Genomic DNA, 23,988 nt, shown 5'->3' with positions numbered 1-23,988 from the left:
TGGTGAAATCTGTGTAAAATTGAGTCTAGCAGCAACATAATATCGAGCTTTGATCACTGGCAGTATACCTGCCTCATTCAGTCATCGCTTTTTTTTTTTGCCGAAGGAGGAGCACTGGTCTTTTTACTCTGGGCCTGTGGCAGTGTTTGTTCTTCTAAGGGGCTTAGACGGAGGGAAGAGCAAACCAAATGTAACGTGGTTTGACAGGCCTTGACTCCAAGTGGCAGCCTAAAACACATGCAAGTCTAATCCGAGAACAGTCGGCTTTCTAGGGATCTGGACTTGCTCAGCAGTATGCTCTAGCGAACACACAAAATGTCCTAATGGATTAAAGCGAGGTGAAAGTGCATTAAAGGGATCGAAATGTAACCTCTGACTTCAGGAGCCCATGTGGACACAGCCGCTGTCAGTTAATGAATAGATAATTGGCATTCAGTGCAACTTTGTGTGATCAAATATGTGAGTTAGGTCTGCAGAAAATGATGACTTTAATTATTGATGAAGCTGTCAATCGCTTTTTAATAATTGATTATCAAATTCTGTCAACTCAAGTTCCCAAAACGCCCAAGGTGACATTTTCAGATGCTTTGTTTTGTCTCACAGACAGACCAAAAGTCAAACATATTCAAATTAATGGATCACTAAAGTGATTACAGTTCATCCTGGGAGGGGAAGCCTGTGTACCATTTTCATGGCAATCCATCCAGAAGTTGTTGAGACATTAGTAGACATGTTGACATACTGCCCCGAGACCCAAATGAGTACAAGGTGACCTTTACAGTCTTATAATACATTAAAACAAAATATTGGCTACAATGGGCAAAATATAGCATTGTGGCATTTATTACTGAAAAGTGTTTTGATTTTCTGATATGGAGTGAGTACTTGAGAAAGAATATTGTTTTCCCCATGTGATTCTGCATTTCATTCCCTACTCTACCTTACTCTGCCTCTGATTGGCTTACCTTGACATTCTCAACCTAACCCTAACCAGTCTCACTCCACTTACCAAAACCTAACAAACCCAAACAATGAAGGCAATGAGTACTAGCCAGTCAGAGGAACAGTAGGATGGGTCATGCCTTCACAACAACACAAAGAGCCGATCAGATGACGTGAAACACGCAAGACAATTTCGCTACGCATCGCTGAAATAGCTCCACTGGTCAGGCTGCATGTATAGCAGCTCACAGGATGCATTCTATTAAACCTAATTCAACATCTATAACTGTGTACAAATATGTGTCTGAAGCCGTTCCCTTGTCAGCGGAGATGCTAAATATAATTGCTAAATATATAGCATCAGTGGTGCATAATAAAACTCACACACTTGTGCACTGCTGCTGGAAAACATCCAAGGGGAAGCACTGTGACACTGCTCTTATCAGTGAATATAATTTTGACCTTTTCACCTTGTTCCAAGTTTCATCATGTTCTCTCAGTATCTGTCTCTTTATGACCTTCACATGAGCTGAGAATCCCAAAGTGACATCCTCAAGTGTTGCTTGTGTTGATGGGTGCTGCCATGTTAGCCCTGTGAAGACCCACTGACACACTGCATCAGCGTTACACTACCAGCTCTCCACCAGAGACCCTCTGAATTTAATTTTAGTGTCTGTATTTGCTCTCTGTTCCTCTCTTGATGCATTTGTCAGTTTGGATTCCCTCGTCTCTCTTGTTTCCTCTTGAGAAGACTGACAACATAGTTTTTCCCTGCTTCTGTCTGTTCTCTGTTGTGTCTGTGTTTGTTTATCCATGTGTGCATGGCTCTTCCAGACTGCCATCCTTTTGTAATGTCTAGTTTGGGAGATGATAGACTGGTCAAGAATAGCCGCGTCCTTGCCCTGACCCAGTGGGCCAGTGTCACATAGAATCAGGCTGAGTGTTTGGGTGTGTCAGAAAGGATCACTTTGCCTTTTGGTGGCTGAATTGCTGCACATTGAAGGCCATCTGGAAACTGGGTATAACAGGCTCAATAGACAGGCAGTGTTTGAGAGTGTTTATTTCATATTTGGGCATCAGCTGGTCTGCTTTTCTTCAATTTATGCAATTTAATATCAATGCACCAGTGGCATCCACTTAGACTTGCTTTATTTGTGTGTGTGCAGTGTGTATGCATTCGTCGGTTTATAGGATTTCCTCCCTGCTATGCCTGTGTTTGAGCTCTGCAGCAGCCGTGTGGTCGAACAGCAATGAATGGCATCTTTCCTTCCATTTGTATTCACTGTTCTGTTCTTGCAGTATAATAGTACAGAACCCGCAATTGCCCGCAAGTGGGATGACACAACAACAAATCAATTCCCTCAAGTGTAAGCACCTTTGCTGTCTCCGCAGTGCATCATTTGGCGGTTAGCCAGCCCAGACAGTTGACAGACAAACAGTCTGAGGCAGACGGATGACAGGCAGCTAGAGACAGACGGACAGACAGCAGCTGGCTTGTGGATCGACAGGCAGGAAGCTTTTATTTCACAAGAGAGAGAGAGAGAGGGGAAAAAAAAGGCGACTTGAAACTGAATAATTCAGTCGACTGCAGCTGGGAAAGTCACTTGGATAATTCATGCATTGGGCACACTTTGTGAGTGTGAGTGTGTTTGCTGTGATTTCCTCTGTGTGTGCATGTGTGTATGCGAGTGATTGGGCTTTGAATGAATTACAAAAAAGTAGGCAAGTTTTGGGTTTCTCTGCGTGTGTGCGTGCAACAGTCGGCCTTTGAATGAATTACAAAGTCAGATGTGCGCTTGTGACAAATCCCCTGTAAAGATAGTGTTTCTGCAGCTCGGGGGATAACAAGGAATTGGTGAAGCTTCAGCATAAAATGCAGGACACCGACTAACACAGACACACACACAGAGTTACAGACAGCACAGAGTGTCTAGCTGCTGTTTGATTTCATCAGCAGACTTGATCTCAGTGTCAACATGAGAGAGTGGGTGGATGGGTAATTCAGCTGAATCCTCTCTTGGGTAGTGGGGTAGTGGGCTAATTTGCCAGCAAAATAAACATTAGCATAAAAACTTAAACACCTCTGGCAGCCGACCTCTAATCTGTGCAGCTTGGTCTATTAGTGAAATTCATCTTGTTTACTTTTTGCCAATTTTTATAAAAAAAAGTACCCACATTTTCAGATGGTATGACAGCTTTTTATCAGTTTTTGATTTTCAAAACAAATACTGATGAATTATTGGATTTTTAAAACATTAAAAGACAAACGTAATCCATTAGTGAGCCATCTCAAATAAGTTTTTGTGACTTTCTGGATTTAGTAAACGGTAAATGAGTGCGCCGTTATGCGTTCAACAGCCCTTGAAACATAACCTGTGTGTTCACCGTGTTTGTACTCTAGTCCTCTAGGTGCAACTCACTGTGTCTTTAAATTGGGCTGGATTAAATACAATCCCTCTCCAGCGGGCTGGAATTCGCTCAGAGCTGTTTGGACGGTGCGTTCAGGTACACTGGACGAGCCCCAGAAGGCAGAAGAAATGAAATTCTCTCTAAACACTTTAGCTGTAGCGGGATCCCTCTCAGTTCTGCATGGCAGGGACTCTTGTTAGACGTTTCCACTCCAAATCCCAGTAAAGCTGTCTTTTTCCTCTGCGTGTGTGTGTCCATGTGTGAATGCATGTCTGTGTGCGCTCGCATACATCGCTGTTTGAATAGGACGCTTGTGTGAATTTGCTGCCTGTGTAAGAGTGTGTGTAGACGTTTGTACAGTTTGTGTGTGTGGCTGGATCTGTCAGCGTTTGTATTTCTGTATCTGTCTGAACATCTGTGTGCAGTGGTTGACATATATGTGTGTGTATAGGTTTGAGGGTGTGGGTTAATTTATGTGTGTGTGTGTGTGTATGTGTCAGGCTGCAGCAAGCGAGTCAGCCGGATACAGCTCTGTTGCAAAGAGCTGGTTGAAGAGCTGTCAACTGACGCTCACTGCTGATGGCTATTACACTCTGACAGCACAAAGTACCATTTACTGCTAATGGACCATCAGCGTCTCTCTGTTCTGACTTATTCTACGTTATCTTCCACACTTTATTTCAATATTGTTTCAAAAAATGTACAAACTAAAAGCTCAACACAATGTGTTCATTATATCATTATCTCAAGACAGTATCCAAACTCATTTGATTAAGAATTCTCCATTTCTTGACAGTGTTTCCAGTTCTCTGTGCTTGCTTTGCTTGATGTTAAACTTTGCCTTTACATGCATAATTTCTCTTTTTCTCCATACTTCTCCTTAAAGGCATACTCTGAGATTTTAGTATGGCATTTCGTTAAGGCAGGGGGACTCACAAAAAACAGATTACAAAAAAAAGGTGCTACAGATGCTGACATATCTTGTTTTCTTGTCCCTTGTGTGGTTCAAGCCTCAAAAACCCTGGATCACTTCCTCAAAATGCAGCTCTATTAGTTCCTATTATCAGATCCACCATACCTGTTGAATAGCCACATCTTGCAACCTCACAAGCACAGTTTGTAACAGAGGCTTTCTGTTGAAGGGTATGTATACTCGAAATGAAACAGTGGTTTCTTGGTAGAAATTAAAAACGATCCAAATGATCCAATAAGCGCCACAGGGGGAATTATTTTCAAGTGTTGTCAAGCAGTGCGCCAGAACCATTTAGGAGTATTAACAACAATAGCAACTGCTATAGATAGTTAAGATCTAAGCGTCTTCTCAGTATTGCCTGACATTGTGGTTTGTTTTACCTCACTCCGCTTCACTTTTATAATCCCAGCAAACCAGGTATGTTGGCATGGTTAAGCCTCAGTGTGGACTTCAAATGATGTTAGATTCAGGCAGATATGTTGGTCACTAGTGATTGTTAAGAGAATATCAATGCCAAACTGAAAACGGAAACGGAGTGTAACAAGGTAATAGTTGTGTCTGATATCGGGTAAATCACCAGAGGTTATTTTTGTCAGGTGCCTCTCGCGTAAAGGTGCTTGTTTTTGCCATTGACAGGCTCAGATTTTTATTATAAGTGTCTGACATCATTACGGAAAGAACCCTACAGAGAAACAAAACATTTTTCTTTACTTTTTGATTGATCCGGTCTGTTTGTTGTGACCAAGTCTTGCTCAAAGAGAAGTCTTGATTTGAAGTCCTGAAAGTTGAGTAGTTGTAGGCAACAATAACAAACAGACCTGATCAAGTGAAAGGTAAAGTCAGATGTTTTATTTCTCTGTAGGGTCCTTTCCATAATGTTATCAGACACTTATACTAACAATCAGAGCCTGTCAGTGGCAAAAACAATCACTTCTGGTTCAGGCTGGGCATCATTTAAGAAATTACGATGCTAGTACCCTTACAGAGATCTTGATACCAGTGGAGAACTGCATTTGATACCTACATCATTCGATACCCAACATGTGAATGGAAGCATTCATTTGCGTAAAACACCTTCAAAAGCTTGTAGACAGGGGCGTAGGACGAAATTATCCATAGATGAAGGAAAGAGAATTCCCGCACACTGTTCGAACGTCAGGTGAAGTTCATCTGATGAAGGTCTGATGACCGAAATGTTGTTTGCCAAATAAAGTTTATTGCAACTTATAAGACAGTGTGTGGGAATTCTCTTTCCTACAGCATTCAGTAGTGTAAAAATGTCACCAGGCATGTAGTATAGCCAAACATTTTGGTGGTGTCTCGGCACACTGAACTGCCAACTACTGACTTCACCAAACCACAGACTGTTTGGGTTGTAGCTGCTGAAGACGTGGTGATTGGCTGGGAGCAAAACCATATAAATAGTCATGTTTTTCTCGATCTGGGTACAAAAAACATGGAATGCAGGTATCGTTTGACCGAAGAAAGTTATAAAGTACTGATACCCATCCCTACTTTAAGGGGACGGACATTGAATGTGTGCTATTGCCCCAAAGATTTACATTGCAGGCCATTTCACAGAGCTCTGCTGGCTGCAGCGCTCTTGCTCATTTCCTGACCAATTTCAAAAATTATTGTTCTCAGTAGTCATTTCAACACAAAAACATGGAAAAATCCAGTTCAGGCTGATAAATACAGAAGCTTCTCTTAAAGTCCATCCCTACATCTGCTCTCCATCTGTTTTGATTTGATTTGGAAAGTAAAAAACATGTAAAAACTCAAGAGTTCTGTCTGAATATTTGACCCCTGGAGGATAACACAATTCCTTTGCCCTTGTATGTCCACTCTCAAAGCTTTCATCATATAAACAGTATCAGTAAGGGGCCGTGTCAGATCTGTAGAACTTGGTAGAGATGTTATTTTACCACCTGTACGTGTCTCTGAGGTCGCCCGCTGGGTAGTCTCTCAGTAGGGAAAGAAATCACTACGGTAAACAGTCCAAGGTGAAGCAAAACACAGGCTGCTCCTTCTATCTGTGCATCATGCAAAATGATTTATGACCTCTGAGTGTTGAGGACTGAGTGGGTGGTGTGTTGCATTACTGCAAATGTGCCCATGTTCAGGTTGCTGTAACCGTCCTTCCAGACCTTCCGAAAATCAATGTTTTCATTCTTTCTCTTTATGCATGCATTTCAATTTTTTTGTATGACACAGCATGTATTTATGTAAGTTTGTTTTGGTTATTACTATTTTGAGTTTGAGCAGAAATGCAGAGATGTTTTATTATTTATATAAGCTTTGATTTTATTTCACCTACACAGATTATCGATCGCACCTCCTCTCTCTTTGTGATACTTCTTCAGCCTTTTGTTTCGTACAGCTTTGCTCATGTCTTTGAACCTTTTTCCAACTCTGCATAACTAAGCTCAAATGTTAAAATAATTCATGTGGGTGTCTGTGTCTCTTTTTCCCTTCAGTGCTGGCCAGTTTCCGAGGGACTGTTCAGCATGGCCTCCCGCTGGAAATCGGAGACACGGTGCAGATCCTGGAGAAATGTGAAGGTACGGTGCACATGGTACACAATTAACAAGTGTGAATTATTTCCAAATTAGCTGCTTTCTGTGAGAATGAATGAAACAGAATAGCACGTGTCAGGAAAACAATTGCTTTTGCTTGAGTAGTGAAGCGAACACATGCACTGGAACACTTCCTCTTTTCATTTCATTTATACATCATGTAAATCCACTTGAAAGCTGTTACTCTTGGATTTACCTTATTAAATCTGTCACAGATAATTGGTAAACGCATGCACACACTCTCATACTGGTGCACATATTTATGCATGCAACCATAAACAGGTCCACAAACACACATTACTGCAGTGATTTGCACAACCACACACACACATGCAAGGACGCTTAGATTTGTTGGTTGATCAAGTAAAGAAGATAACCTGCGGAATATCAAACTTCTCATGTATTTTTGAGGGAAATCAGTGTGCAGTGAGTGCACGAATTGAGCAGCATCGTGTCTGTGATGACTGCCTGTGGAAATTCATGTTTGCTACTGTTTCCTGCACCACAGACTGGCTGCTTTTCCCGCCTTCCTGCCCACGCTGAGTCTGTTTTTCTCCTCTACTTGCTCTCTCTGCAACGCTGTCACTTTTGCAGTCTGTAATATGATTTTCATCCTCTTTTTTGCTCTGTATTCTCTTTCTCCGCCTCTGTTTTAATTACCAGAATGATATGAAATCATCTAACCACAGCCAAGCCACACTCTTATGCACACCTTAACACAAATAAACAGCCACGCACAAACGCATACACACCTCCCTCTTCCGGAGCTCTTGACACACTCACTTCCTGTTGGGAGACACGCTCGCGCAGAGAGAGTCAGCCAGTCAGCCAGTCGAGCAGTCAGTCATGCAGCCAGTCAGCCAGCCAGCCAAAGGGGTTGTGATATTGCGGTAAAAGGCCCAGAGGAAGTAGACAATAGCACAGCCAGCGGAATGCTTGGCCCAAATGGGAGGAACAAAATCAAAATCCTGCCAGCAGCGAGGAGGCTGAGAGACGGGCTGCTGACAGCGGAGGAGACAGACTAATGGGTCTGCCTCATGTTGATACTGTTGACACTTCAAAACACAGGAGCTTATCGCGTGGAAGTGTCTTTGCTGACATGTGGCTCCTGTCTGTGGAGGCACCGCCTCAGTAATTGATTTTTGACTCGGCACGTCAGTGGCTCTTTTTTGAACTTTTGTTAAGTTCCTGACAGCAGTGAATACATTTGCAGTGTACAGTTTGTAGTTGAAATGATGTGAAACAGCGGCTCCCAACCTGTTTAATCTAATGTGCACCCACAGCTCTGTCAGATGAGCCCAAGTACCCCATCATAGACACTTAATGTGTCATGTTCCACATCTCAAATGATTTTACAGTGGACGTTAGTTAAACTCACATAAAAGTGGATATTGTTACAGTAACGTTTAGGGCTTTACCGTCTTTTTTTTTTTTTTTTTTGATATTTGAAGCTTCTATTAAAGTTTTTTGAATGAAGCTTTAAATGTCTGTGGTCATATTTTATTTAAAAAATCCTTGAACAAAATCCTCAGTTTGAGTAAAGTTATTCATTAAATAAAATGGGTCTCTTTTTTTTAATTAAATCAACTTTGTTTAATCAGTAAATGTAATATATGGTGCTGTTAGATTGTTGTTAGACCGCCCTAATACAGGCGCATGCCTACCTTAGCATTTTTCCACTAACATGGAACTGGTTATGTTCCAGTTACCTAATTTTGAACTGTTATGAAGCATTTCGACCAAAATAAATTGGTTCAGAACCTGAAAAGTTGTTTCTGGAGCCAAAAAATAGCAAGTGGTCCTTGAGCTGAAGTACACACCATGACGACACCAGTGAATGTGTCATATTCAGTAGGTTGGAAAGAGAGGATGGAGAAGGCGACAATGGAGAAGTCAAGTAGGAAACTGTCAGAAAACAAAACAATGTGCAGTGGTCTCATTATTAATTGGTCCATGCTTGTTTTTTGAGTAAAAACAAATGTCTTTAATAACAGAACAAAAGTTCACAATTAACCAGTGTAATCCGCGATATTGCTACTACTGTTTACTTATGTTGTGCATCAGCAAGGCATCCCATTGATGACACATTCTTGATTACAATGATTCTGCTCAAACCTGGGGCGGCACGGTGGTGTAGTAGCTAGTACTGTCGCCTCACAGCAAGAGGGTTCCTGGTTCATTAGGGAGCCCCTCTCTGTGGAGTTTGCATGTTCTCCCGATGTCAGCGTGGGTTTTCTCCGAGTACTCCAGCTTCCTCCCACAGTCCAAAGACATGCAGGTTAATTGGTGGCTCTAAATTGGCCGTAGGCGTGAATGTGAGTGTGAATGGTTGTCTGCCTCTATGTGTCAGCCCTGTGATAGTCTGGCAACCTGTCCAGGGTGTACCCTGCCTCTCGCCCAATGTCAGCTGGGATAGGCTTTGGATAGTTTTGTACATCAACAAACATGAATCAAAGCAGAATATTTTATCACATCAACAAACATGAATCAAAGCAGAATATTTTATCACATGAAAACATATTGATATTCAATAAATGTTGACTTTTGGACTTTACAATGCTCTGAAGTTATTAGAAATGTTTGGATAGCACCACTCAGAAACAGTCTTTCGCAGCCACCACTGGAATCTAGTTTTACAAATAATAGAATACTAATAATGATAGTGTAGCCTAAAACTTATCTGAAACTGCGCAAAAATACAGGGTTTAAACAGGATGAATAAACATGCAACAACAAAAAAAATGTGCACAAAATTTGAACATTGATTTAGAATTTGAATGTGAATATTGTGAATGAAGTTTTGAACTGTTCAGTACAGCCCTAGTCATTTTTCTATACAAATGAACTATCAAAGTTTAACTCGGTTTGGTAAAGTCTGAATTTATGCCACTACAGAAGTGGCACAAGATGTTTATTTGTTGCCACAAGCTGACTATTTTAACTTCTTTGCTTGCTTGTTAACAAGTTTTTTTCACATTCTCTATCACAACACAAGGAGATGAGTTGTTACAACTGGTTCAGGTTAGTGGGAGGTGTGCACTGTGCAGTGATTTGTAGCACGTTGCTTACTTGTTACTATGACAAAAAAATTAGTAAATATCAGCATTATGTTTTCAGTCTGCACATACCTCCTTGCAAATGCAGAGGTAGCCCTGGTTGGGAGTCACTGATTGAAAACATTGATCACTTATCACATCTTATCTGAAACAGATGTGTTGCTTTCATATAACTTTGCAGAAAGCTGTCCCAGTACTTGACCTTGTCTACTGAAAAAATGACTCATCTAGGAAACACTGAGCATGTGTTCCACAGTGCACACCAGACAAATTACTCAATGCTATTCTGACCATGCGTGCCTGAAACAAACCAGGGAGAAAATACTACCTAAGTCACAGATGCTCTGGCGAAATCCAACAGCGATTAGAATAATCTAATACATTTACATTTGAGCTATTTAGCTAATGCTCTTATCTGGAGGGACTTACAATGACTGCAACAGTGGAATGAGCTTAAATCGTCAGTTTGGAAAAGAGCATCAGCTCAGAGCCTCCGATATAAAGGTATTAGATTGTTTCTATCAGGGCTGGGATTTGCAAAAAGCATCAAGCAGATTCTAATTTGGCTTGAGCCCAGATTGGAGTGTGTAATGGTGTGAGGAGAAGAGCTTGAGTGTTTGCAAGCCGCAGCTTTTTCACCTCTTTCTCCGCCTCTGCTTTCTTTCACACCTGCTGGTCAAGTCATAGTGAGGTTTATGGGGTTTCTTTTTTGAGTGCTGCTTTGTTTTGCAGGTTTCCTCCCTTCGCTCTGCTGTGCATTAGCCTGTGGTCACTGCAAACACAGGTTGTGAAAAAAATAGAAGTTACTTTGTACCGCAATGCTCCTGAGTGCTTCTGTGACATATGAGAAAATCTAAACTGGCACGATGACATTTTTATTGGCAGCGGAAAGTTATTCAGTTGGCAGTGAGATACCCAGTCAGCAATCCATTTGTGTCTCAGTCCACTTTTCACATGACACTGAATTGGAATAAAAATAAATGTCTGTTGGGCTTGTTATGAATTTTTTTGTGCATACAGCTGTCAGATGGATTGGATCACTGTCGTTAAATCACACACACAACATCTCTCTCACATGGACACATGCATCTCCTCCCCTATTCTCCTATTATTAGATTTATATATTCCATATATCTCTCGCTCCTCTCCTCCCTGCAGTTTAGGCCAGATATAAAGATTTCAAGGTGCTTTATTCACAGTGACATGCTGGAAATTAAAATGCTGCTTTGTCTCTGCAGGCTGGTACCGAGGATTCATCCTGAAGAATCCAAATGTCAAGGTGAGACCATTTTTTTTTTGGGTGTGTATTTAGGTTGCTTAATAGTCATTTGTGCCCTCACTTAACCCCCTCTGCTTTTTATTGTACGCTGTGTCAAGAGCAGCGATGTCATATTTGCGAGTGTCCCCTAGGCTTATCATTGCTAGCTGCTGCTAGCTGTGTCATCAGCTGCATTTTTATTGTAGTCATAGTGGTGCCAGTTCTGTTTAGTTTTAAAGGCCCTACGCACCATTGTCACATCCACACAGGTGTTTGCATTATTTTGCCTGATTAGAGCTCTATGTAGCACTATGTTGGTACACTCCTTTTAGTTTTGTTACACCAGTTCGAGTGGGACCACTTTACTGGCCCTATCTTACACCAAGCGCAAAGTGACACACTGTAATTTCTAGTGTCAGATTTATGCAGTTGTCAAATTATGTAAGTAGCAAATGTACTTGCATCCATCCAGGGGCATGTAGGTCTTAAATGAAGTGTGGTCAGGTGCATTGTGGGCTCGTTTCTATCGTGAGGCAGCAGAAAGCATTGCACTATTACTGACACAAACTTGGTCCAAAGTCATAATGTAGTAGTATTTTCCTGCTATTTGAAGGGTGCATTGTTCAGATAGCAAGATGCACCTACATAGGGACACGTAGATAGGTGGTGAAATAATACATTGTCAATGAGGGAAGTATTAATAACATTCTCTAAAATGTGAACATAGCAGAGAGCAGAGCAGAGCTGTCGACATACTCGCTGTGCATAAATATACAAAGGAGCAGCATAACTTCATTTATTATTTCAGAAGCTAAAAGTCAAATTTTAAGCTCTTACTCCATCACTCTCAGCAGAACACTGCTTGCGTCTCCAATTTGCAAGTCCACCATGTAAATAGCAGGCACACCTGGCTTTAAAGGGAATGGGAGATGACACTCTGATAGGTTGAATTCATGATATGCCCAAAACACACCTGTAATTAATGAAGGGGCTAAATACAACCTCTTTGCCCCTTGTGCCTTACTTTGTACCCAGATTATGTGCCGTTTAACTAGCAAAAGTGGAGTTGGAGTTGCCCTAGATGCACTTGCACCATGCACTTTACTCCATGTGCTACAAACTGTTTAAACAGAGCCCCGAAACCTTTTTCATGACAGATATCATGATGTGACATAGCAGGAAATGGAATAACGGCTGTGCTCCTTCCAGTCAGGTTCGTCAGTTTAAGCACCCTGCTGTTGTGCGTGATGGCCTACTGGCCTGGCTTATGAGGACTGTTAAAAAGAATGGAACGAAAGTTAGTGTTATTAATTAAGCTTGCTTTTTAAAGGTTATGACAGTTCAGAATAACTGCGATGAATAAAGTCTATTAGTAAAAAAACATACAAAAAGTCAAGTAGATGACAGCTCTTGCATCTAAAATTCAACTCCATTTGACAGCGAGTCTTCGTCTGCGTATAGTTTGATAATGAAAACCCTGTGCTCGCGGCTGGCTTGGCTTGGTTTGGTTTGATTTGGTCCATCAGCCCAGCGCAGCAGGGATTTACGTCTCTATTACAACAGGGCTACCCGCTTAAAGCTGTGTGTCTTTAGCTGAAGACGGCTTGTCTAGAATGATGATGTTTAAAAGCAGCAGGCTGATCCACAGTTAAGTCCCCTAGTGCTTCTGCTGCAAGTATTTTCCCATCACACAGCAGGGCAGGTAAAAGAAGTTTACCTGCTGCTCTTCATCTAACATTTCACTGTGGTGGTTTCTGTTCTTATTGTTAGAGTTGGTCAGGCGTGCTTTTGGCTCTACTACAGAGAAGGTCCATCTCTGGCGCAGGTCAGTGCAGCTGGGCATGTTAAACTGACAAAGGAAAGGCAAATCAGTGGTGCATGGTATGACTTGGCCTGGCCAAAAGTGACAATGGAAAAGGCCCACAGTTAAACCAGACAAAATCATTACTGTTAATTGAGCCACATCCCATGCACAAATCACAAGGCACAAAAGACTGCTGTTAAAACAGACAGTCTGGTTGATAGTAACAGGTGTGGCTTTAAAAAGCTCTGATGCAGGAAAATATGTAATAATAAAAATCAAGTTGAGAGTAAAGTGTTAGTTGTGTGTTCAAACATGAGTGTGATGCATTTATTCTCAGATACTTAAACATAAGTTCGGCTTTGATCTCCCCAAGTCAGTGGGGAGCAACTTGCAGTTTATTAGCGTCAAACAGGGCGCACACACACACACATACACACACACACAAACACACTTTTCATCTTTTTTTGTCTCCTAAATCCCAATGCTCCTTGCTTTTATCTCTTTGTCTGCTCCCCTGCTTTTAACCCACAAACACACTTTGCTCTGTATTGATTATGGGCTTAATAGCCACATATTAGAATGACTCGCTGAGCATCTGACAGACCTCTCATTAACCTGTTTATCTTCTGTCCAAAGGGGATCTTCCCATCCAGCTACATCCACTTGAAGAACGCCCACGTCAAGAATAAAGGGTAAGTAATGCAGTGTTTTTTTTCTCTTCTCTTATTCCTGTGTCTTGCGGGAGAGGTTTGAACACTGTGTGTGTGTGTTTGTAGGCAATTTGAGACGGTCATCCCTGTTGAAGACTCTGTCATCACAGAAATGACATCCACATTGCGAGACTGGGGTGCCATGTGGAAACAACTCTATGTGGTAAGAATCCAACACACACACACATATCACACACACAGTTTGCATTGATTTAAATATCTCCACTGCCAAAGAGAAGCTGCCTTTTCAGGTTTCTCATGAAGGGAATTTATTTGGCCCTCCGTAATTCAAAAGATGCAAACAGTCAAAGCTTTTTCATACACATTCATTAGTTGGAATGATTGTGTTTGTGGCCTATTAAGCTATCTGGGGTGCTGATTAAATTGAGCTGATGAATACTCGCAGATCAAAGTGCATAAATTTACGGCGAAAAGCAGCAGGACACTGGAGCTAATTTGCACAAATCCATTTTAAGTCCTTCTGTCTGCTTCTCTCTGTGGGTCGCCCTGTTCCTCTCGATGTCGATTTGGCTCTCTAATTTGTGTTCTGTCACTTCGTTTTTACTTATGTTTTTGGGAGGCTCGATGCAACTGTATATTTTCATCGTCTTATCTGTGTCTTTCCTCCATTCTGTTTCCTTTTTGTCAATTTCCCCTTCAATCACTGCCTTTGATCGGCTCACTGTGCTTCTCCACGAATGTTTTCCTCCTCCGTCCCTCCTCACCGTTTCCTATTTCCGCAGAAGAATGAGGGGGATTTGTTCCACCGACTTTGGCACGTGATGAATGAAATCCTGGACCTGAGGAGGCAGGTGCTGGTGGGCCATCTCACCCATGACCGCATGAGGGACGTCAAGCAGCACATCACGGCGAGATTGGACTGGGGCAACGAGTGAGTTTATTGTTCCATCTCAAAAGACCATATCTGTGTTTGTTTTGCTGTGTTTTATGTCATTAATCATTCATCAGTTAAACTTTGCTACTAGTTTTTAGATTGATTTTCTACCCTCTGCTCAGCCATTGGATTCCATTCACTTTAAAGTAATGTATGAAAATCAAATACCAGCGACTAGAGGCTTGCTTGAGAACAGTAATCCATCACAGGGAACATTCAGTCATTTTTTTGTTGTAAAAGTTATGTTCTTATATTGCATGGTAATGTAGTTGTGAACCAGAGCCACTTTAAGTCTTGCTTTTTGGTGCAGGCAATAAAAAAGTCTGACATCTGGGATTTGAAATGCTGTTGTTGAAGTGCAGTTTTTATTGCAAAGGCACTACCAAATTCACATCATCCTTTTTCCATCATTTATATTGGCTTTTTGTTTGTCTTCCATTAGCCCCTATCGACTGCAGGAACTTTTGAGGTGACTCAGGAATCATTTTAGCACCAAACTTTACCTGTGTTCAGACTGGAGAAACTAAAACTTTACTTCTGATGCCATTGTTTCAAAACCCATGAAAGTCCCTGTCTGTTGTAGGTACTTTGGGATGATCCAGGAACTATTGAGTTTTCAGTAGTGAACGTGGCTGGTTGTCGTTGCTGATTTGAAGACTTTTGAGGCTTGCTTGGCTGACATTGATTACGTTTCTGACTTCACACTTGACTTAGGACCTGTCCCAATACCCACACTTCCCCTGGAAATACGCAATTGCACTTGGTTGTGCGCATTCACGTTTAGGCTAGTGGTATCCCAAAACACAATTGAAGTAGTGGAAGTGGTTTCCAACACTTAAAATCCGCCCTAGATTCCAAGGAAGCCCCGACCCACACTTACAATGAAGTGGAAGGTGAAATTTCCCAGAACACCTTGCGAAGTCAGCAACTTTGGCAAGTTTTGGAAAACAATTTGTTACTGTACGATCGGAATGTAGGCTATGCAAACAACAGATGGTTGGACTAGCGTAAACTCACCAGCATCTCGGTGGAACACAGTGTCAAAATATTTAAGCAAATCGACTTACCCAAACAAAATCGATCAGAACTAGAAGACGTCGTAGGTACCTCATGTTTTCAGCATTTCTTCTCCGTTGATTCATCAGACAGAGAAGAATAAACATAGCACATGCCACAACACAAGCACTGGAGCCGACATTTTCAAACCTGAATGACTATCAGTATCGTCGCTACTACGCCTGACGTATACCTGCATGTCAGCCATGCTGATTTGCATGAAGTGGTGTCTCATTTCTTAGGGAAAGATCTCTCCCCTAATATTTCTCACTTCCCTCATCAAGGGTTATCTTGCAAACAAGGGCACTCAATACCAAGTGGAAGATTTAAGGGGTAGAAATGGGATTGGGCCTTAGTCTTGAGACAGTTTAAGTGTTTGCATTTTTCTAGATATTGAGAAGTTGCTTTTTGTTTTTGGAATATTATTGGGTGATTTGTAGCGTAATGTGTGCAAACCTGGCAACCTGCTAGGGTGTGGCAGACAAGAACAGTGCCATGTAAAGGCCAGCTATCTTAGCGTGGCCTAGTCCAAGAAGAAAACAGTGGTATGCAAGATCTGCAATTCAAAAATAAGTGACACCACAACCACAACATCAATTTTCAATTTTCAATTTTATTTATAAAGCCCAATATCACAAATCACAATTTGCCTCACAGGGCTTTACAGCATACGACATCCCTCTGTCCTTAAGACCCTCACGGCGGATAAGGAAAAACTCCCCAAAAAAAAAACCTTTAACGGGGAAAAAAAAACGGTAGAAACCTCAGGAAGAGCAACTGAGGAGGGATCCCTCTTCCAGGACGGACAGACGTGCAATAGATGTCGTACAGAACAGATCATCATAATAAATTAACAGTAATCCATATGACACAAGGAGACAGAGAGAGAGAGAGAGAGAGAGAGAGAGAGAGAGAGAGAGAGATGCAGGTAATGACAGTAGCTTACAACAACATTAATGAAAGTAATAATATTATAGTTATAGTTCTGGCTACTGTGGTACAATATGTTGAAAGTATGTATTAATATCTGACAGTATACTTGTGTGACAATAGTCATATGTGTATAATAACAGTAGAAGTATGACTAATGACTAATGATGGCAGCAGCAGCAGGAGGCATCTGGCAGGACCACGGCAGCAGCACAACCACACACGTCACACTGTCCAGGCACCGCTGCGGTATGAGTTATTCTGAGAGACAGTGGAGCACAAAGGCTCCGGAGAAGAAGCCGAGTTAGTGACATCCAGAATGGCCGAGTTAGCAAGATGCAGTAATAGGATGAGAGTGAGAGAGAGAGAGAGAGAGAGAGAGAGAGAGAGAGAGAGAGAGAGAGAGAGAGGAGAGAGAGGGAGCCCGGTGTATTATAGGGGGTCCTCCGGCAGACTAGGCCTAAGTCAGCCTAACTAGGGGCTGGTACAGGGCAAGCCTGAGCCAGCCCTAACTATAAGCTTTATCAAAGAGGAAAGTCTTAAGTCTAGTCTTAAATGTGGAGACGGTGTCTGCCTCCCGGACCGTAACAGGAAGATGATTCCACAGGAGAGGAGCCTGATAGCTGAAGGCTCTGGCTCCTGATCTGCTTTTGGAGACTTTAGGGACCACGAGTAACCCTGCGTTCTCAGAGCGCAGTGTTCTGGTGGGATAATATGGCACTATGAGCTCTCTAAGATATGACGGAGCTTGACCATTTAGAGCTTTATAAGTTAACAGTAGGATTTTAAATTCAATTCTGGATTTTACAGGGAGCCAGTGCAGAGAAGCTAAAACAGGAGAAATATGATCTCGTTTCTTAGTTCCTGTTAGTACACGAGCTGCTGCATTCTGAATTAGCTGGAGAGTTTTTAAGGACTTACTAGAGCTACCTGATAATAGAGAGTTACAGTAATCCAGCCTTGAGGTAACAAAAGCGTGGACCAATTTTTCTGCATCTTTTCGGGTCAGGATAGGCCTAATTTTCGCAATATTACGCAGATGAAAAAATGCAGTCCGTGAGGTTTGCTTTAAATGAGAATTAAAAGACAAATCTTGATCAAATATTACTCCGAGGTTTCTTACGGTAGTGCTAGAGGCCAGAGCAATGCCATCTGGAGAAACTATGTCATCAGATAAAGAGTCTCTGAGTTGTTTGGGGCCAAGAACAATAACTTCAATTTTGTCTGAATTTAACATCAGGAAATTGGTGCTCATCCAATTTTTTATGTCTTTAAGGCAGTTATGGAGTTTAGTTAATTGATTACTTTCTTCTGGCTTCATCGATAAATACAACTGTGTATCATCCGCATAACAATGGAAATTTATAGAGTGATTTCTAATGATGTTACCTAAAGGAAGCATATATAGAGTAAATAGGATTGGTCCGAGCACAGAACCTTGCGGAACTCCAAAACAAACTTTGGTACGTAAGGATGATTCATTACGAACGTCAACAAATTGAAAATGATCAGATAAATAAGATTTAAACCAGCTTAGTGCTGAACCTTTTAGGCCAATTAAGTGATCCAGTCTCTGCAGTAGAATTTGATGGTCAATTGTGTCAAACGCCGCACTAAGATCTAATAAAACAAGAACAGAGACGAGTCCTTTGTCTGAAGCAATCAGAAGGTCATTTGTAATTTTAACTAGAGCTGTCTCAGTGCTATGATGCACTCTAAATCCTGACTGAAATTCCTCAAATAAATTATTATCCTGGAGAAAATCACACAGCTGGTCTGCGACTACTTTCTCAAGGATCTTTGACATAAAGGGAAGATTAGATATTGGTCTATAGTTGGCTAACACCTCTGGATCCAGGGTGGGCTTTTTTAGGAGAGGTTTAATTACAGCTACCTTAAAAGACTGTGGTACATAGCCTGTTAATAGGGATATATTGATCATATCTAATATATGAGTGTTAACTAAAGGAAAGACCTCCTTAAGTAGCCTAGTTGGGATGGGGTCTAAGAGACACATTGATGATTTAGATGAAGAAATCACTGCGGTCAATTCTTGAAGAGAAATTGGGGAGAAGCAATCTAAATATATATTAGATTCTACAGCTGTGTTTGAGGTTAGATAGGTAGGCCTACCATCTGAGGGCAGGAGGTCATGAATTTTGCCTCTAATAGTTAGAATTTTGTCATTAAAAAAGCTCATAAAATCATTACTGCTAAGGGCTAAAGGAATACAAGGCTCAATAGAGCTTTGACTCTCAGTCAGCCTGGCTACAGTGCTGAAAAGAAACCTGGGGTTGTTCTTGTTTTCTTCTATTAATGCTGAGTAATAGTTTGCTCTGGCATTGCGGAGGCCCCTCTTATAAGTTTTGAGACTGTCTGTCCAGATTAAACGAGATTCTTCCAGTTTGGTTAATCGCCAATTCCTTTCAAATTTTCGCGATATTTGTTTTAACCTACGGGTTTGAGAGTTATACCAAGGAGCAAACTTTCTTTGCTTTGTTAACTTCTTTTTAAGAGGAGCTACAGAGTCGAGCGTTGTTCGCAGCGAGCCTACGGCGCTGTCAACAAAATGATCAATTTGGGAGAGGTTAAAGTCGGCACGGGAAACCTCTGTTACTGAAGGTATTGGTATTGAATTTAACGACGAAGTAATCTTTTCCTTAAATTTTGTGACAGCACTATCTGATAAACATCTAGTATAGTAACTGTTGCTGAGTGGCGTGTAATCGAGTAAAAAGAAATCAAAAGTAATCAGATAATGATCTGATAGCAAGGGATTCTGCGGAAAGACTTTTAGGTTATCAATTTCAATTCCATACGTCAGAACTAGATCGAGGGTATGGTTAAAACAGTGAGTGGGTTCATGTACACCCTGACTGAAGCCAATGGAGTCTATGTCTATATCCAGCTTCATTCATCACTACAAAACCCACAAAGAAAGGTACGGTAATGGGTCTACTTAGCTAACGTATTAGCTTCTTGACTGATCAAACAACAACTTCAACAATTGTTGTTAAGGCTGAAAGTAAAACTCAACTTTTCATGACCACTGTCTATGCAACTGATTTAAATTGAAGCTCAAGACTTGAGACTTTTTTGTGACTTGCACATGTGTGACTTACTCCCACCTCTGGTTAAAACATACAGTTGCCCTCACAGGGACAAAGTAAGTTGTGTTGAGTTGAGGTGAATCACAGCCTGCGCATTAGAGCCCGACCGATACTGGATTTTTAGGGCCGATGCAGATGTCGATATTAGAGAGTGAAAAAAAAATACAGATATTGATATATCGGCCAGTACAATCTATCTATCTATCTATATCTAAAATTATAATTTTTTTACAAGCATCTTTTTCTGGATCATGTTTTGTAAAAAAAAAAAAAAAAAGACTTATCGGGGCATATCGGGCAGCAAATACGCCGATACCGATACATCTGTTGAAGGTCAAGATCAGCTTAATTTTGCACAGGAACTTGTTACCACTGGTATCATTGACAGGAGGACTGAGAAAAAATAACTACATTTCCTATTTGTTTTAATGAAGTTACAAAGTAAAGCAGAAGAGTTCTCTTTTCCCTGAATTTAAAATCTCTCATCTCACTGTGTTAAACTCAGAGGAACCATTTTCATGTAAGGTAACATGAGGCCAGCAATGGCTTTGGCTCTAAAAGCCAGCAGCCTGAAAGCAGAAAGCTGGATATTATAATGACATTGCCATAGCAACTGTATTTAATGGGGATTGGCCTCGTCATATTCATATCTGATCTGCTTGATAAGGTCAGTATAATGACAACACAGGTCTAGCATATCAGATTGGTGCATTGCTCATTCCTGTGGCTCCATATTCCCTTTTAAACAACTGACTGAAATCTCGAGTGTCGAATTTTCCTTGAATGCACCACTCATGAATCATTCCCAGTCCGCATCTGCATAGCCTCATTATGACCCTGTATCTTCCACAAAATTCTAATGAATAAAATCAATCACACTTAATGTGAGTTAAAAGTCCCCAAAAGTATTTTTTATTTTAATGGAAGCTTCTAGGAAGGTGGAAAATTAATTTAACAACTCAGACTTAAGTTGGAAAATGGTTATCAGTAACATAAAGCATGTGTGTAGTTACTGAGAAGCAGCCAAGTGTGGTCTAATGATGGTTCATCTAGAATTAGTTCAACTCAACAAACACAACACTGGAAAACACATTACATTACATTGCTTCACGTACTTTGGGAAAGATAGGAAACTGTAATAAAACAAAATATTTGATTCTGTTACTTGTTTATTCTCTCTTGCGAGCTGGAGCTTTCTGCAACTCGTTTTTCCATTCTCCCTCAAACTCTCTCTCTGTCTGACTCTTTCTTCTCTCCTTGCTCCTCTGTCTTTTGTTGTCACCTACCATCCCTGCAGGCGCACTCCTCACTCAATCAAGACTCTCCCCCCCTCACACAGACAGCACTCCCTCCATCCTCCCGCTCTCTTTCTTCTCTCTTTCCTCTCCATGCCATAGGGGGTGAAGCAAAAAAATCTCCCAACTTCTGTCATTCTTTCTTTATATCTGTCCTTACCCTTCACTCTCCTTCATTCCCCTGCTGTGGGCTGTCCTCAAACACACACACACGCACACCTCCTTAGTGAGATGGGTGGACGGTCCCTTGCTGTGGGCTGTTGTATGGTTGACCAGGCCTGTCTCTTTTATTGCTGACAAGGAGACACACTGTAGCGTGCCGATTTGGTCCACTGAAAGGGCCGGCCTGGAGGAGGATAAGAAGAAAAGGAGAGGAGAGGAAGGAGAAAGTGAGAGGTAGAGCTGTCCGTCGAAACCGTGAAGGAACGGAGAGGACGGACAGAGAGAAAGAGATAGAGGGGAGAAGTTGGAAGGAAGAGGACACTAGGCATAGCAGGAGGCTAAAGGCAGAGGACATTTTCCTTTCATGTCTTCCTTAGAGAAGAGGACGATCTGTCAAGTGTATTTAAATGACTGACATGGATGATCTGACAGCGCTGGCGTGTGTGTGCTTCTGTGCACTTGTGGGTCTATATGTTGTGTGCTTATTCACTTTGCTGTTGATGCTCACTTCAGTCAACCTTGTCTGCGTTGCCTGCCACAGATTAGAATACTGTAACGTGTATGATCTGCATGCCATTCCACAGTGTGTGCTTACTGTTTGAATCTTTGTGTTACAGACAACTGGGCTTGGACCTGGTCCCCAGGCGGGAGTTCAGCATGGTGGACCCCGATGAAATCAGCGTCACAGAGCTTTACAGACTGGTGAGTGGTCTTCTTACCCTCCATGTGATACATAACTGCTTTGTTATCAAACCAGCACCTCATTACGGCTGCAGGGTGGTGAAGTGCAGGTGATGAGAAGAGCGTGTGCTCTTTGGAAGTGTCCTTGTTTAAGATGCTAAACCCAGCTTATCTTTTGTACCGTATATCTGACAGAAGTATTAACAGGCTTAGTCTATGGCATCAAATAATACTGTGAACCTGTGTGTGTATGTGTGATTTTTCTCATTCAGTTTATTTATATTCATTACCTGGAAAACAATGTCACTACTGCAGTGCTGTTGCCATTCATATTTAGAACTAGTCATGTGTCAACAAGCTGGTTACCATTAATTTTACCCAAGAATATTAAAATATATAGGATAGACAGATGAAGCATAGAGGCTTCACCCCCTAGCAAATCCCAGCTCATTGTTTAGTGGGTACAGATAACAGATGAGTGGATGTACCGTATATATAATATTGCATATACTTGATGCAGTGTTACCATTTTGTTCGTCGAGAGTTCCTGCGGATCCTTAAAAAGCATTTATTAAGGTCGTGTTTTTTCTTGTACTGCATTGTAAAATCTCAATATTGTCGGTAACATCAGTTTTATTTATTTATTTTTTTTTAAATATTTTTGTGGGCTTTTGCCTTTAATGGATAGGACAGTGTGTGAAATGGGGAGACAGAGAGAGAGTGGGGACTGACATGCAGCAAAGGGTTGCAGGCTGGACTCGAACCCGTGACCGCTGCAGCGAGGCAATGCCTCTGTACATGGGGGGCCGGCACTACCCACTACACTACAGACGCCCCAGTTTTATTTTTAAATGATTTACTGAATGCCTCTTGAATCAACATCACACAGATCAGGATAGTGTAACGATGTATTTTACCCAAAAACTTCGTCAAACCTGGCACAATGGGGATTGACTGAAGTGGAAGCACATATGTGGAGTAAGAAAAAAGTTGAGAAATCCTGCCAACAAACGGCAGGTATTTTACAGTTCTGTTCTACCTTTGTCTTCGTTATAAGACAAAAAAGTCATGTTTTATGTTAGAAAAAATATTTGGGAAAAAAAAGTCTTATATTGAACTTGTCTTAAGCTTTAGGAACCCTGTTATCATTCACAGACTTACAACTTGCTTCAAGCAAACCCCTTTACACAACACATCCTTCAACTGATCGCATCAGACAACTGACGGATGTTTTACCAGTTTGTTCGTTCACGTTTGTCTGATCCAGCTAACCTTTAATATGATGTGAGAAGCTGCCTTTAAAGGTTCTTCCTCAAAGCTGGTAGGTGTCAGAGTGGGTGGTGTGAAGGTTCATTCAGTAGTTGCTCTGGAGCTTTTCGTTGTGTTGCACGAGTTCCTCAGCAGATTGAGTTTTCCTAGTTGTAAAGAAATTATCACTTAAATTGAGCACTTTAAAGACTTGTCATTAGAGCTGCACAATATGAGGAAAATAAGTAATAACATTTTTGAATATTGCAATAATGATGTTCCTTGGAATGAATAAATAGATATTAAAGTGCACTCCGTTCATGACTCAGACATGCACAGTACCTGTGTTTGTGCCACATGATGTGCCTGGGTCCAAACTTTAAAAGCCGCCCACTCCACTGAGTTAACTGATTTGTTAGGCTTCATGACAATTAACAGCGATTTCTGGGTTGAAACACAAAAAGGACTAATAAGCACAGAGAGGGACTAATGATTTACTAATCAGTGCCGTGACCACGACTAATGCCGTTTTCAAGCTGTTGTCAAATGCTTTCACATGGTGCGCCAGACAATACAACAACAATAATAGTGGTGGCTGCAGACAAGATAGATGCCGCTATCTGGGCTGTTTTAAATCGACATGTCTTCTCTCAATATCGCTCAAAATTGTAGTCTGTTTTACTTTGCTCTGCTCAACTCTTAAAGGGCCAGTGTGTAGAATTTGGTGACATTCAGCTGTGAAGTTGCAGAACTGAAATTTCTTCCGGGTGCCAGCGTGTAGGAGAACCATGGTGTCCAATGCGAAAATGTGAAAACGCCAGTGGCCCTATCTAGAGCCAGTGTTTGGTTTGTGCCCTGGGCTACTGTAGAAACCGTGTGGTGT

At 41.4% G+C, this 23,988-nt stretch overlaps 1 protein-coding gene across 11 annotated transcripts in view; it reads left to right on the top strand.

Moving 5' to 3' along the window:
- dock4b (dedicator of cytokinesis 4b) overlaps nt 1-23,988 on the top strand; it is a 170,189-nt gene that overhangs the window by 35,205 nt on the left and 110,996 nt on the right. For all 11 annotated transcript variants that reach the window (XM_078165406.1, XM_033614621.2, XM_078165405.1 and 8 more), the window contains exons 2-7: nt 6,802-6,885; nt 11,195-11,235; nt 13,655-13,710; nt 13,795-13,891; nt 14,472-14,620; nt 21,794-21,878. In XM_078165406.1, the coding sequence (XP_078021532.1) occupies nt 6,802-6,885; nt 11,195-11,235; nt 13,655-13,710; nt 13,795-13,891; nt 14,472-14,620; nt 21,794-21,878 (512 nt within the window). The remainder of the gene's footprint in view (nt 1-6,801; nt 6,886-11,194; nt 11,236-13,654; nt 13,711-13,794; nt 13,892-14,471; nt 14,621-21,793; nt 21,879-23,988) is intronic.

The sequence above is a fragment of the Epinephelus lanceolatus genome, chromosome 23 (assembly GCF_041903045.1).
Source record: "Epinephelus lanceolatus isolate andai-2023 chromosome 23, ASM4190304v1, whole genome shotgun sequence".
Taxonomy (NCBI): domain Eukaryota; kingdom Metazoa; phylum Chordata; class Actinopteri; order Perciformes; family Serranidae; genus Epinephelus; species Epinephelus lanceolatus.
Note: the sequence above shows the minus strand (reverse complement) of the source record. Positions and strands in the feature narration are given on the sequence as shown.